This window comes from Crassostrea angulata, chromosome 8, assembly GCF_025612915.1.
Source record: "Crassostrea angulata isolate pt1a10 chromosome 8, ASM2561291v2, whole genome shotgun sequence".
Classification (NCBI taxonomy): Eukaryota; Metazoa; Mollusca; class Bivalvia; order Ostreida; family Ostreidae; genus Magallana; species Magallana angulata.
Genome location: NC_069118.1, coordinates 178,756 through 194,079, shown reverse-complemented (window position 1 = coordinate 194,079; position 15,324 = coordinate 178,756). Strand labels below are relative to the sequence as shown.

At 32.3% G+C, this 15,324-nt stretch overlaps 1 protein-coding gene across 1 annotated transcript; it reads right to left on the bottom strand.

Annotated features, from left to right (window-relative positions):
* Positions 1 to 747: 747 nt before the first annotated feature.
* Positions 748 to 7,394, bottom strand: LOC128157790 (uncharacterized). Its single transcript, XM_052820411.1, has 2 exons — positions 7,339 to 7,394; positions 748 to 3,260 (listed from the first exon to the last, which is right to left on the bottom strand). The coding sequence occupies exons 1-2, from the start codon at positions 7,359 to 7,361 to the stop codon at positions 1,199 to 1,201; spliced, it is 2,085 nt and encodes a 694-aa protein (XP_052676371.1). The 5' UTR covers positions 7,362 to 7,394; the 3' UTR covers positions 748 to 1,198.
* Positions 7,395 to 15,324: the final 7,930 nt, after the last annotated feature.

Genomic DNA, 15,324 nt, shown 5'->3' with positions numbered 1-15,324 from the left:
AAGTTGATGGATCTTAAAATAGCGGAGATAAACGTCATTATTCTCTCTAAGTTGGGTACTATGCTAAACAGAGAACTTTAGAGAACTCTAGAGAACTCTGGCGATTTTTTAATATTCAAAGTATTTAGAACATATTTTTGCGTGCGTTTGATGTAAGATTTTAAAAGATTAGTGCGAATGTTTCTCGACTTGTTGCAATACTGCTGGTGTCATAGGCAAAATCCCATCATGAGCAATAAACTGGCGACTTCGAGAGAATAATGACGTCCGCTAATCTCCGCTATTTTAAGACCCATCAACTTGAAATTCGGCATGAGTGTATCTCAGACATTACTTTAATTGATTTATTAGGCTTTTGAAGCGAGCTGGTAGTTTTTTTTTTTACCTTGGTCAGAGTTCGACCCCTTTCTTTATTTATGGTTACATTGAAATTAATGTTAAAACAGGCTTGGCCCAGGCCTATGGATGCTGATAAGGATATATTTTACGGCGGTGTGGTAGGACCAGATGAAAAAAAATCTTACTGTATTTGTTCAGACGAATAAGATATTTGTTCGGACTGTCACAATCAAATCCTAGTAATTGCTGTAGTGTAAGTTGTTTTTATATGTAGTGGATTTATCCCGTTATTTTTATCACGTGTGGAGCCTCATATTTTTCAGTTTGGCATTGGTCAGCATAATAGACTCAACCTGGGTCATTCTACCCGCATTGTTAGGGCTTTATAAGTCTTGAAAAAGTTACACTTAAAAAACATAAACATAAAAAAAAATTCAGCTATAGTGAAGTGCATAAAAAGTAAAGAGAAATTCTGATGTCGAATGATTTATTTTCGACATAAACTGTTGCTTTTAAGGGATCAATATAGTTCAGAAACATTGCTCCTGGAACATGCCGCATGGAACTATTTTTCAGTGTTAGATACAACAACCCGTCATCCTAAATACATTCATAGCTAAATATTCAATATCCAGGCGCATATATGCACAAAATGTCATTTGACAATGCAAAAAAAAATTTTTTTTTTCTGCCACTATCCATCAATATTTAATATCAGTTTTTATTAAGTGGCGTCAAACATGGCGGCGCCCATGTAAGAACGATTATCTTTTTAAAAGCCAAAGATGAATAATTTAGAAGTTAAGAGTTGACAAACATTTCCAATAGATGGACTGACTGTTTCTGATAACTCATTTCATTACTGGTATGAGGTTGCCTGAACATCTTGTATTCTCCTCTGTGTAGCAGCTTGTATTCTGTTGTATGGATATTGTACGTTCAGTGATTGTTGGAACGAGTACAAAGCACCCTGGCGATTCCCTCTGATGTGTTGACAGATTCCGAGGATCTCCCAAGAGATGTCTCTAAATATAAAACCTAAATAGTGTCCTTCATCATAGTGAACTAGGACCTGTAGCTCATCTAAAGCTCTTAGTGATAATGTTGTATCGATGTGTCTGTAACACAAGAACTCAAGGAAGTGTAACATTACAAAGACTGGGACATTTAATGCAACCATGCTTTTCTGTCGACCTGACCGTTGTTCCAATACAAGTTCCTTGATATAACAGATTTGGTTATCGAGTCTAATGTCTTCTGCTACAGCCTGTCTAATCTTTGTAGACCAGGACTGTCCCCCCAAAGCCTCAGTATATATCTCTCTATCTACCTGGTTCAAGTACACCAAATATGGCTTTGCTAACCTGGCTTTTGTGATATCTATAACAGATAAAGCTTTCCTGTATCTACCTGTCTTGTAATAATACATGGCAATATGCAGCAAATCAGACACATACCCAAAATTGGCTGCAAATTTAAGCATGTGACAGGAAAGTTTGTCTGCAATATACATCTTTTTATTTACACTTTCGTTAGTGTTCATATGTAATAGAAAGGCTGCATACCGAAGAACAGTTGATGTAAGTTTTTGTAACAAGATAACTTGATATGGTGTAACGGTTGAAACTACTAATTGTTCCATAATATGTATGCCTTTGATGATGCGACATAGTTCTTTGGAAAGGCCACTTGGGTTTCCACTAATTGGTGTTTGCGAATCAAAAATATAAGAACAGGACTCGCTGATGATTTCTAAATCTTTATCAACTTCAGACTGCATTATATTTTGATCTGTACAAATAAAAACTCTGGGATAGCACAGAGCGTCAATAAGACAGGACCTGATAGTGGAACTCTGTAATAAACAGGCTAGACCTTTCTCATACAATTCATGAAACTGTAGAAACAATCTATTTTGTGCTGAGCCATGGACCTTTGTCAGAAACAGGTTGTTTTGTGGGATGAAGAAGTTAGGACAAACCCCCTCATGCACCCATTTAAGGAGGAGTTTGAAGCAGACCCAGAAACCGGCCAGGAAATTTTGTGGACACCAGTGAGATAGTAGGTTTTGTTGAATCGCCCAAAAAACTGCTGTCTTCATGTGATAGGAGCACAACAGATGAGCGGGTTCTTCTGATTCCAGATTAATTACTTCTTTTAAGAAAAATTTTAACAACGCATATGTCAAAAACTGACAGTGGTTCATTGAGTTAACAAGTTTATTTTCAGCCTGAGTAAAAGAAATTCTCCATTCTTCATGTTGATGGAGTCCTAATGGGTGTCCTATTGCTACAAAATGACATCCATTATTTACAATATCATTGCCAACCTCAGGATCAGGCCACGAATGACATCTGTCTGTCCATGCAGTGGCAGACGGAGGCCAAAAGTCACAAGCGAAACAAGAAGCAAGATCAAATTCTACCATCCCTGCAACACAACCACTATAGCAGGGTCCATGTTGAGTAGAATCAGGAAATTCTCTTGGCAAAGATAACTGTCTGATTTTTGAACTTGATATATAGTTTCTGTCATTCATTCTGACACATGCTAACTTTACTTGTTCTCTTTTTGATGGTGTCAGTAACTGAAGTAAAGTGAATCCTGGTGAACATTCAGAAATGTCAGAGAGAATCAAGGTTGTATTGGCTGTGTTGTAAGAACCAGACTGAGACTTGTCCATTATCACCCGGTGGTTGTTTGGCCATAACATCCAGTCAATATCTGATCCAATCCATCTAAAACCTTCTCTGTAACTTCCACCCATCATCAATACGGCCCAATCATTTTGTGATATTCCTCTCTTGACCATTTCCCAGATGTCCACTGTCCGCCTCCTCATAGCAAGCTGATAGGAGGTACCCACTATCCAAGACATCCCAAAAAACACTGCCTCTGACATGTGCTGCATTCCTTCATACCTGTCAGTATTAATTTGCAGATGAAAAAATCAGGGTTAGGAAGATTATTTAGTTTTAATTTATATTTACATTAGATACATAGTGTTCTCGATACCTTTGGGAAAATGTTTCTTATACTAGCGAAATCTGTTTAGGTCATCTAAGTCGCTAATCGAACCTGTGATCATTAATTGGTTTTCATCCGTTCTTGTGCGTCGTGCATTCAAATTTTGTATTTTTACCTTTTAAGTGAAAACAGCCAATTTGAGAAGAAGGAATCAAATTTGTGTAGCATATAACTTAATTTATCCCATCGGGGCCTCATGAGGCGACCAAATTTTCCCTTAAAAATTGAAGAAAAAAACCCACTAAGTGCATTGTTTTGATATCCATGAAACCCTCTACAAAAATTGTATAGTTAATGGCTACTAGGTCAGACATCGTTCTTGGCCAATATGGCCAAATGGTGAATATTTAATTATAGAATATATTTTTTTTTACTCTTATTTATACTTGAGAAAAATTTAATGCATGATTAAAATGTCTTTGATGCCCTCTATCTAAATTATAAAATCCATGGTTTCTGGGTTAGACGTTCAGGCCCTATGTATGGAAGTAGAGAAGATGTTTCAACTTTTTAATTGTTCTGCCCATGAGGTCCCTGGTGTTGTAGGGTCATACATTTCACTATTTATTATCATCTTATCCTAGAGATACTTTAAACCAAAATGGTAAGAATTGGCCTTGTAGTTTTTAAGACGTAAGAAATGTAAAACTGTTAAGGGACGACAGATGACGCAGGGCGACAGACAAAGACAAATTGCAATAATTCACATGAGTGACCCAGAGGACCTAAAATCAAACAAAATACATAAAATCGATGTACAAGAAGCCCTCTGCCTAAATTGCGAAGTTGCTGGCCTCTGGGTCAGATGTCTAATTTGTTCTGCCCTAAATTTTATAATGATTTTTTTTACATGAATTTCTACTGATATGATAATCATTTTAAAACAAAAAATCAAACATTTACCACATCGGTTTTTAAGGGTGTTTTTAAAAGTTTGTTAATTTTTAACATAAGACCCCATGGGATTTTGCTTGATATGTATCAATTTTGCACTTTTTTTCATTGATTCCCTAGTGATTTTTTTCTTTTTCACATATTAAAGTTATTGCTAAAAGGTATCAAATAATCAAATAAAAAAGCTTTTTACCACCTGGTTTGTTTTAGGGGCCTTATCCAATTTTTTTTGTACATCCCATTTCTTAGATTTGTCGGATAATGGCTATTTTGTATTTGACAAAGGCGGAAATGGTGATCTTTATAGTATTTTAAAAACCTTCAGTCATATTTAAGCGGTAAAATATATAAAACATCACATGTAAAGCGACATAGATATAAAATACATGGTTACTGTCTTGAAATACATGTATTTTAAAACTATATTTAGGTGGGGTAAGAAAACGTGACGCAAAGCCAGGCTTGCTTAACCTTCTTCACGTTTTCGACCCGAGCCCAAAAATAGCCTATACTTCAAGACATTTATGTTAATTCTACAAAATAATTTCAATTTTACGCCTGGAACGAGCTATTTGTGACAAATTTTGCTGAATATCTGCAGTTGAAACCATAATTCCATGGCGTCAACCAAGCAAAAAGATGACGTCACATTGCAAATGAAACGGTGCGCGAAAGCGTGCGTACTCGAACTGTGCTCAACCTCGTTAAGGTCAATATGACCTTATTGTGAAAATATATGGACTCTTAGCTTTTACTTTAACAGCAGACAGAGGATACCTTGTGCATGATAATGATGTAAAGCCTTCTACCAATACTGTAAAATTCATGATCTCTTGATCAAGTCTTTTATAAGAAAAGATAGTTACATGTAAATATTATTGAGGTTATGTTAAGATTACTGAAAAAAAATCTTTTCAAAATCATTTGGTCTGAAAAGCTGAAACTTGTGAGAAAGAATCCTCGGGAAGTGTAGATTCAAGCTTGTTCAAATCATGACCCCAATGGGTTTTACTTTAACTTTCTTGAACTAAATTATAACCAATTCGCATGATTGATGTTGATCAAATTGAAATACTATGTATAAATTTTGAAATTTGATGCATTTCCAGGTAGCAACATTTCTGATCAAATAAACAAATTAGGATGAAGTACTTAGTTTCTAAGGGCTTTAAGTGCATACACATACAAGTAATTAGAGGTTGAAATAGTAGGTAGAGTTGGTTTCGCTATAAAGACATAAAGACAGCGTATATAAAATTGCAGCATCTTCCGACAAGCGGTGAAACACCCTAATATGCACTATTAAAGCATCAAGACACCCACTACTTTTCCTAACCTTATGTAAATACAGGGCTCAATATATTGAGCTTAACAAAATCATAATCAAATTCAATAATATAATTTAAGATATACATATAAGAGACATATAAGTCTTTCCAGCGAATACATAACATGGCTGTTGAATGACTCTATTTTTAAGCGGGATGTGCCACCATAAAAATGAAGAATAAAAATGTTTACATTCCTTGAACTGCCAAAAGTTGTCAAAACTATTGTCAAAAGTTGAAAAAGCTAAATATGAGGTTCTGCATGTTGGTCAGTAAACAGATTACGTATGGAAAAACAGGACAATGCATTTTTAATAACTTAAAACAGCTGTTGAACTGCGAAGGGGCAGACTTATTTTTAACATTAAAAATCTGAAAAAAAGAAAAAGGTGTATCAATGTCGGCTCTATAACCATTATAGAGAAGAAGGTTTAATCTTGCACATTATTGTAGTTACAGTTACTGTAACTTCCTCATAATAGGGTTCCCTATTTTAATCAGTCGGCATGGTATCTATTTTTAGAACAAGAAAAATCAAGCCTGTACTCAGAACTGGGTAAATGGAGGCCCTTTATCGTTATATTTTCATAGAAAAAATTGTTTCAGTAGAATCTGTGTTGAATATGACATACATCTCTATATACCAGTTCCATGTGCTTTTTCAGTTATGTAAGTATACATTGAATTAAAGTGTTAGAGTTGTGTAGGGGTCCAAAAATATTTTTGCCTTAATTAAAAAATAAAGATACGTAACTATATATTTCAATAAAAATATACGGGAACTTCAATGTACTACCATAGACACAGACGAAACATATCTCCTGCGAATTGATGGTTTTTAGACCCATTTTAAGAGTGGGGTACTCTCTTTTGAGACATAGTTACAAATCAAATATGCAAGTTTATAGTCTGTCTCAAGTTATTGCTTCCATCATTTTTGATTATTTTTAATAAAAATACACATACCTGTAAAAGAAGTACTGTAAGGGAAAATATCCAAGATATCTTCAGTATAAAAAGTATCCCTTTTCACTCATATGTTTACAGGAACGAAAACAAAATTCTTTTGGAGATTTATAATGGGAAATGTTTACATCTTTTCTCCATTCGGAAATACTCGGGACACCTCGTGCAATTTTTCAACGTTATCAATCGGGCTTATTTATGGCTGATGCAATGTAAAATCCCCGTAGAGTTTCTATTTTGGGATGTGTATTGAGACCTGAAGCGGTAGAGGGGGCATTTTAAAATAGATAATCTGGACATTTTTCATATAAGTTGATGAACGTAGTTTGAGCACAAAGGATTTTATTATTTCAAAATATCAAGCGAAAAGTGGTGGAAGCAAAACTTATTACCTCCTTTTAATAGTTTGTTAGATTTTTGAATCTTGAATTAAAGTCTGTAGCTGCGCAGTTCAAAATAATTAAAAAGGCATTGTTTTTTAATGCAATACACCATGCAGAATCTCATATTTATTGCTTTTTTCTTTTGACAACAGTTTAATTCAGTTTTGAGCAAAAACAAGACAGTTTAAGAAATGTTTACAACTTTATCCTCAAATGTAATAGATGGCCACACATCTCTCCTAAGAAAGTTAATTTTTTTCATTGTATTTTTCAAGTTCTGTTAGAAATTCGAAAAAATGGGGATTGAGTTTAAAACTATTTTATAACAAATGAGCTTAAACATTCAACAACTTTGATAATGGGTTGTCTTCGTCAAATTATTAAGTTTGCCTTTTACTTACATTTGTGTGGAGATGGACTCCATTTTGAAGCTCAGCTACATACCATTGATAAAGACTATCTTGTACTATCTTTAGGTGTGGTAATTTTCATATCCAAGTATTATATATTGACTTCGTCTCTTATCAGTATGAAATTAAACAAATTAAATTGTTTAGATAAAGCCATGCCAAATAACTGTGCTATCTGTTCCTGTTATCAATGGAGCAAGTTTTTCTTTACCATTTATAAAGTTATTTGACCAACCTCGTATGGTTGATATATCCAGATATGGAAATACAATTGTAGTATACTGTCTGTATCTCTATTCTATATTTTGAATCATATGCTCTATGATCTGATAAGCCATTTGCCTTAGAAAATAGATAAACAGTCAACAGTAAACCAATAATTTTTCAATGGCTTCAAGTGGCTTACTATTTATAGATGAATAAAAAATACACCATTACCACTGTACTTGACCCCTGTGACCCTGTTAAAGTGGTGTACCAGTATTAAGAACAAGATGATATATAACGGGTTTAATTGGCCTCCTTTTGGGTAAAAAGTCATGTACCCTTGCAACTCGAAAACTGTATTTTTTGGAAGGACTGTGACAAATACAACATAGAGCAACAGCGCGCAATTCTTTTTATTGACAAGCGTTAGGCTAAAGCATATTCCTGTCTTTTATATCCCTAGAACTTGCCAACCAAAGACCATGACCGTTTGTCAGTAAATTGCACAATTTGAACTTATAAACATCATGCATTGTAACATTAGAGTAATATATGTTGCTTAAGGACTTTGTATTCGTGATAGTTTCTTCAAATTTCCAAGCACGTATTCTTTGAGCAATAACCGTTTGGCCTTCTTTCTTTAACCCCAGTGCTTTTGGTGTGTAGATGTAAACACCATATTTTAGAATCATACCCATACTCCGAAGGAGCGAGGGTATGCTCTTTAACCCGTGTTTGTCTGTCAATATGTCCGTGCCTAAGAAATAAATGATGTATGTTTCTATTTGGTATTATTCAGTCAGTAGCAATCACATATTAACTTCCTGTTGAATGACAACAATGTTTATTTATAGCCTAAAGTTATGACAAAGATTTTTTTTTTAAATATTCATCGTAAATTGTCAAAGTTAAACACACTCTCTTTTTAAGCAAACCATTATAAAACAAAGTCAATGTCAACTTCCCAACGCTTATTCGGTATATTAACATCAGATTGGGGTGATCATAACCTCACAGATATCTTGTTCGACCTTTACTTCAAATGAAAGCAAAAATATGATATTTTAAAGGAAGATTCAAACGGGAAGAGTTCACATGCATTTCAAGAGCAACAGGACGAAATGACATTATCATACATACATGCAAACAATTTGATTTGCTTTCCTGTTTGAAAACTGATTTAATATTAAGGTGGCTCTATACACCGACAGTTTATTCCAATTTTCAATAGAAGACCACAAAACATATACTTATCAAATACAAAAATGTATAAAAATGACGATAGGGATACTATAGGTATTTTTAAAGAGTTTTTTAAAAATGTTTTTTCGTGTTTTTGTCAAATATTTTTTAAAAAGACAGCTATCAACAAATTGAGAGAAATTATTTTGTCATATGATGGATATTTCCTTCGGACACATAAAAAAAATATAACACTTCTTAACATTCAAAAATGTTATTATTGCAATTTTTTTAGTATTTCCCCCAAAACATTTTTTTTTTAAATTTTCTTACTCTGTTGACAAATCATCTGAAAAAGTTGCTTGATGTTATAAAAAAATGTATTTTAATAAATGTGACATAAAAATTGAATGAAAACCATTACAAACTAGACCTATTTTTGTCTCCAACAAAAAGGAAGGGCTTTTCGACAGCCCTTAAAACCCCTTTTTTAAATTTATCATATTTTCTCTCAGAATCTGTATATTAAAAACTAGGAAAATATCATGAGCATATACCCACACGTTAACATTTAAGAAATTAAATGCCCAAAGAAAGACAACTTCAGAATTTTTTATCCAACTATATCGTTTGTTTTCTGAAATAAAAGTTCTAAAAATTCATATATAAGAAAGTACTCATTTAAGATTCAAAAGTTTTGGTATGCCAAAAGCGCTAATGCTAATCATTCATTGAGCAAAGCGAGATAACTCTTGAAATTAAATTTTTCTTAAATGTGATAAAGTTATCATTTTCAGGCCCTTAAAGCCCCTATAAGGAGTCAAAAAGTGGCCCTTTGGACCATGATTTTTAAATTGAACTCTTTATTCTTAACTAATAACTGAAAAGAGTTTGAAAATTGGATGAGTAATAAAAAAGTTATAGCTAAAGGGCTGTTTTTAATACTGACCCCTTCAGGTCCCTTACTTTTCGGAATTTTTTTCCTCAGACCTTTTCCGGTCTGCGCATTTAGTCCCACATTACAAGTACAAAATATGAAAATATTTGCTTAAAAACTGTTTGAGAAAACGTTACATGCGTGAATTCAGTTTAACATAGAAACTCCCATAAACAAATTTCATTGGCTCATAAAACCGGAAGTACTCGGTACTATTCAATGAAACTTTGAATATATCTTAATTACGTCTATTTAAACAATATCCATCCTAATCATTTATTGAGCAAAGCGAGATAACTTTTGAAATTTAATCTTTTTAAAATGTGATAAAGTTATCATTTTCAGACCCTTAAAACCCCTATAAGGAGTCAAAAAGTGCCCCCTCGGACCATATTTTTTAAATTGTACTCTTTATTCTGAACTATAAACCGAAAAGATTTTGAAAATCGGATAAACAATGAAAAAGTTACAGCAAAAAGGCCGTTTTTGATATTGACCCCTTCAGATCCCTTATTTTTTAGAATTTTTTTCCCTGAACCTTTTCCGGTCTGCGCATTAGGTCCCTTATTACAAATACAAAATATAAAAATATTTGCTTGAAAACTGTTTGAGAAAACGTTACATGCGTGAATTCAATTTAACATGGAAACTCCCATAGACAATTTTCATCGGCTCATAAAACTGGAAGTACTCAATACTTTTCAATGAAACTTGAAATATACCTTAATTACTTCAATTTGAACAAAATCTAAACCGTCTTGGAACATTCCTAAGCTTTCCTGAGTTTTTTTATTTTTTCATCCCCCCTTTTCTCAAGTTTGAGGCCTAAAATCTCAAAACTGATAAGAGATAGAAACTCGCCGCACCTTTACTTTTTAAACAACTCGACCTGGATGATCTAACTCTAAAATAACAACGAATTTCCTTTAAAAATAAAAACAATATATTGATTCATTTAATTTCTACTATTTTGCTTGTGTAAACCGGAATTACCGGAACCGGAAGTCCAAAACCTTACATACTGGTGACATTTAAAAATGCTATAAAACTATTGTATAGGTATTTCTGAAATCCTTTCCGTTTTCAAAAAATCGCTGACGGAAATTCTGTCGAGAAAAAGAAAAATAACAAGAACTTTTTTTGTCTTCAACAAAAAGTAAGGGCTTTTCGACAGCCCCATTATCACTTTTTAATTAAATGTTCAAAAAATTATTCTCTTAATTATTTCCAAGTGTTCTAAACGCCTTGGTATCCCCAGTTGCTTAGATAGGAACTTATGAGTAGTGCAATGTGAAAAGAAAGATAACTCCAGAACTTTACAGGTGGCTATATTTCTAATTTCCAGAAAAATATTTTCAAAAAATCATATTGAAGTAAGTATTCATTCCCCGGACACCAAATTTTATATGCCTACAGTATCAATGCTGTTTTTTCATACAGCAAAGCGAGATAACTCTTTCTAAAAAAAATTTTGAAACTTAAAAAAGTTCTGATCTTTAGGTCTTTCAAACCCCTATAAGGAGTCAAAAAGTGGCCCCTCGGACCATAATTTTTAAATTGCACTCTTTATTCTGAACTATTAACTGAAAAGATTTTGAAAATCGGATGAATAGTAAAAAAGATACAGCTAAAGAGCTGTTTTTAATACTGACCCCTACAGATCCCTTATTTTTCAGAAGTTCTTTTCCAAGATCTTTTCCGGTCTGCGCATTAGGTCCCTTATTGCAAATATTAAATATAAAAATATTTGCTTGATAACTGTTTGAGAAAACGTTACACGCGTGAATTCAATTTAACATAGAAACTCCCGTTGACAATTTTCATCGACTCATAAAACCGGAAGTACTCAATACTATTCAATGAAACTTTGAATGTATGTTAATTGCATCTATTTTAATAATATGCAGACGTCAAATAACTTTTTAAAGGTCATTTGAATTTTTTTGTTTTTTCATCCCCCCTTTTCTAAAGTTTAGGACTTAATATCTCAAAAACAGTAAGAGATAGAAAGCTGTCTACGCTTACAATTCGGAACAACTATTTATGATAAAAGTAATTCTAAAATTTGAATGCTCTACATTAAAAAATAAACAAAGAATTGAGTTTCAAACAATTTTTGCAATTTTCCTTTTAAAAACCGGAAGTACCGGAACCGGAAACTCAAAATAGGACATTTCATAGACTGATACATTTGCTGTAAGACCAATGTATACTAGTATCAATATTCCTTCCAGTTTTCAAAAAATCGCTGACAGAAATCTGTCGAAGAAAATAATAATAAAAAAAGACAAAAACAATAGGTCTTTTCGACCGAAAGTCGAAAAGCCCTAATAAACACAAAGAATATTTTAAATTTTATTTGGTATTAAAGTTCCTCGCGTAAGGGTTATCGTTTCTAAGTCCCAAGGCCCAAACACCTTGGGGGCTTTTCATTTCTGAGTTAAAGAAAATTTCCTAAATATAATGTTGGAATGATAAATACATACATATTTCATTATAGACTTTGCCTTGTATAAGTGAATATATTCGCTTTAATGCAAAACTAAGTCAAATAAATAAAGGGGAACATTGACTAGGTTAATAGGATTTATGTATCCCAACCTGAGAGAAATTCAAAGCAACCCTCCCATCCCCGTTAGGTGTCAATATTAATGTGCATTAAAGTATACTATAATTGTATTATTTTCACCTGTTTAGAATTTTCTTTCACGGAATTCAACCAAAAAAAAGTTTTATAAATTTTTGGAAAGTTAAAAAAGGGAATCGAACTCATGACCTACTGGTTTGTAATGAATCCACTAACCCACTGCACTACGGTGTAACATATCGATGATGCTAAAGAAATTCTTAAAACATTTATACTTGATTTTATTATTTAGTTCGATAAATAATACCACACAACGTGAAGGTGTCACATACCACATTACTTGTAAGTAATGAATTTTCCAATTATCAAATTAAATCTATCCATTTAACAAATTTTTCAAAATAGCGGTTCCCATACAATTTACCTCAGTTTAAATCAGCAAGTACCGGAAATGCATGTTACCAGATTTACTTTTTTGCATACTGCGTCATCAAAAAGTGGTGTATAGAGCCACCTTAATTAAAGGTTTTTTCGATTTTTGTTTAGGTAAAAAGTATTCATTACGATTAATATTTTTCAGAAATTCACTTATTGTGTTGCTTTTTCCAAAAATGCCTGATTATTACAACAACATTTTGAAGGAAGAATTTACTAACTCTATTCATATTGTATTTAATAAGGAAGATAGTTTCATTGTAAAAAAACAAACAAAAAAAACACGTTAATAAGAGGGCGTTACCGATATGTGCGTAAGTTCTATACGCAGAAGAGATATCTAAAATGAAACATAAACATGCACAGAAATATTTTTTAATGAATAAACTCAACATAATTTCTATTTTCTGCTTCAATTATAATAGAAATACAATCTTTTTTTTTTATATAATTATAAGCTGCTGGGTAACTGTTTTTCTTCCTTTATGAAAGCATTTTTTCAAATTATAAAAAAATACATTGTATTTTAGGTACAATAAATGTCGCACCTTTAATCTTAGTAATGAAATGAACTATACTGGTTTTAAATAATTTCAAAATGCGGATCTTTATATATCTTTATTATATCAAAACCAAAACCATTTATAAAAAAAAAATTATAAAACGCGTAACATGATGTAATTGACAATTAGCGAAACAAATAACATTTTGTACAGATATAAATTTAATTGAAAGTTAATGTTTTATGCATCTCGAAGGTTTGTTTTTACATATTTAGATTATGAAGTGTTAATATAAAATAAATAAATAAATAAGTAATTTCTATTCTTTGTAATCTCCTTAAAATACTTAATTCAAAAATTGCATTGTTATATCTGCTTTAAAATTCTTGACCAGACTTGTTAATGATCTAATTTATGTAGTTTCGATTTTAACCTTTACCGTTAACGGTATTTATACCGTTTTAAACGGCATTTTTGCAATGTTGAGAATTAGACCCAAATTTTGTCAGCATGACTAGATATATGAACATTTTTTGATAAATATTAACGAGGAACTAGCCATAATTTGAAAATGAATAACGGAGATTTACCTATGCATATTCATAAACGATAAACGTTTAGGGTGGAACTGCGCATGTGTGCGGGAATACTAATTTAGAAGGGCAGCATGCAGAAGGAGGTAATATGACAGGTTTGTTTACATTTGTTTGAATTCATATAAACAGGTTTGTGTGCTGTTAACAGAAAAATATCAGATAGTGTCATCTGCATTTTATGAGGATGGTTGCGTATCGGTATCGGAGACAATCGATGAGAGCTCTTTTGCAATTGACCATTATTTTCACACATTGACAACATATATTATCAAAATACAACGTCAAAATTGTCCCGTCTGGGGCCCCTCGACTCAAAATATATACAATTTATAGATTTTAAGTATTCGAGTGATAGCTATACAGTCACGTTTTATCATATTCAGGCAATGAATATTGTATCATATACATACAAGCAAGCTACTTTTCCTTCAGGAGTGAATATCTTATTAAACAAAGAAAGTACACCGCTGTGTGACCCACCTGTCCACAGCTGGTCCACAGCTGGTCTATAACAAGAAAGTTAAACACGAAGTTTCTAACATGTGTCCACCGCCCAAAGTTATCTTCAATATAGATTCTCATTTTACAACATTTGTTGTCAAACTCTTTCTTTCTTTTCTCTTCGAACGCGTTATGCCATTGCCAATGGACCGACCATGTTTCCGCGTCGACCTCTTGTTGTACGTTCTAAAATTAGCTTGTCACATCACGTGCTAATGAATATTTTAAAGTCGGGCGTTTATTGACCGGCCCGGTCAAAAAAAAAATAATTTCGAATTTATATTAAATACTTTTAAATGCCTTTGAATTTAACTGTATAATTTGCACAAAGTTTATAACTTTTGTTTTATGGAAAAATGAAAATATTTCTTTCTTTTAAAATTTTTATTTAAAACAGCATACATGTATATACTTTTAAACAAGTCTAGCAAGCTTAAAACATATCAAAATGTTAATCAAATTAACGTTCCGAAAATATACTGCAGATAATGCGTCTATCGACAAATTTTTGATTGCATCATCATTACTTTTAAATGTGAAGTAATACTGTACAAGTGATTCTAATAGAAAACCGTTTACCATCGATTTCGTGTACGTAAAAGAAAGGTGATAGTATTTCATTAACATTGATCATTAGTTTGATATGTTTGCAAAAAGGTTTGACCTTTGATTTGAATGATAATAGTAATACTTTTGTAATTTATACCATCAAATGTTATATTATCAGATAACTACAAAATCTTTATCAGTTTTCCTCATTTGTAGAAAAGAAATAGATTTCTCTTAATTGATTGAATTGGTGGGTGTATATATATATATATATATATATATATATATATATATATATATATATATATATATATATATATATATATATGATGCTCAAACATTTAACTACAGTTTAAAGAAAGAGACCTAGATACGATTCGAGGTTTAAAATTTTAAAATTTTATTTTTTTCCATTTTTAATGTTTAAAATGGTCGATTTAGGTATCGTCGTCGAAACTTGAAAGAAAAATAGAAAATATA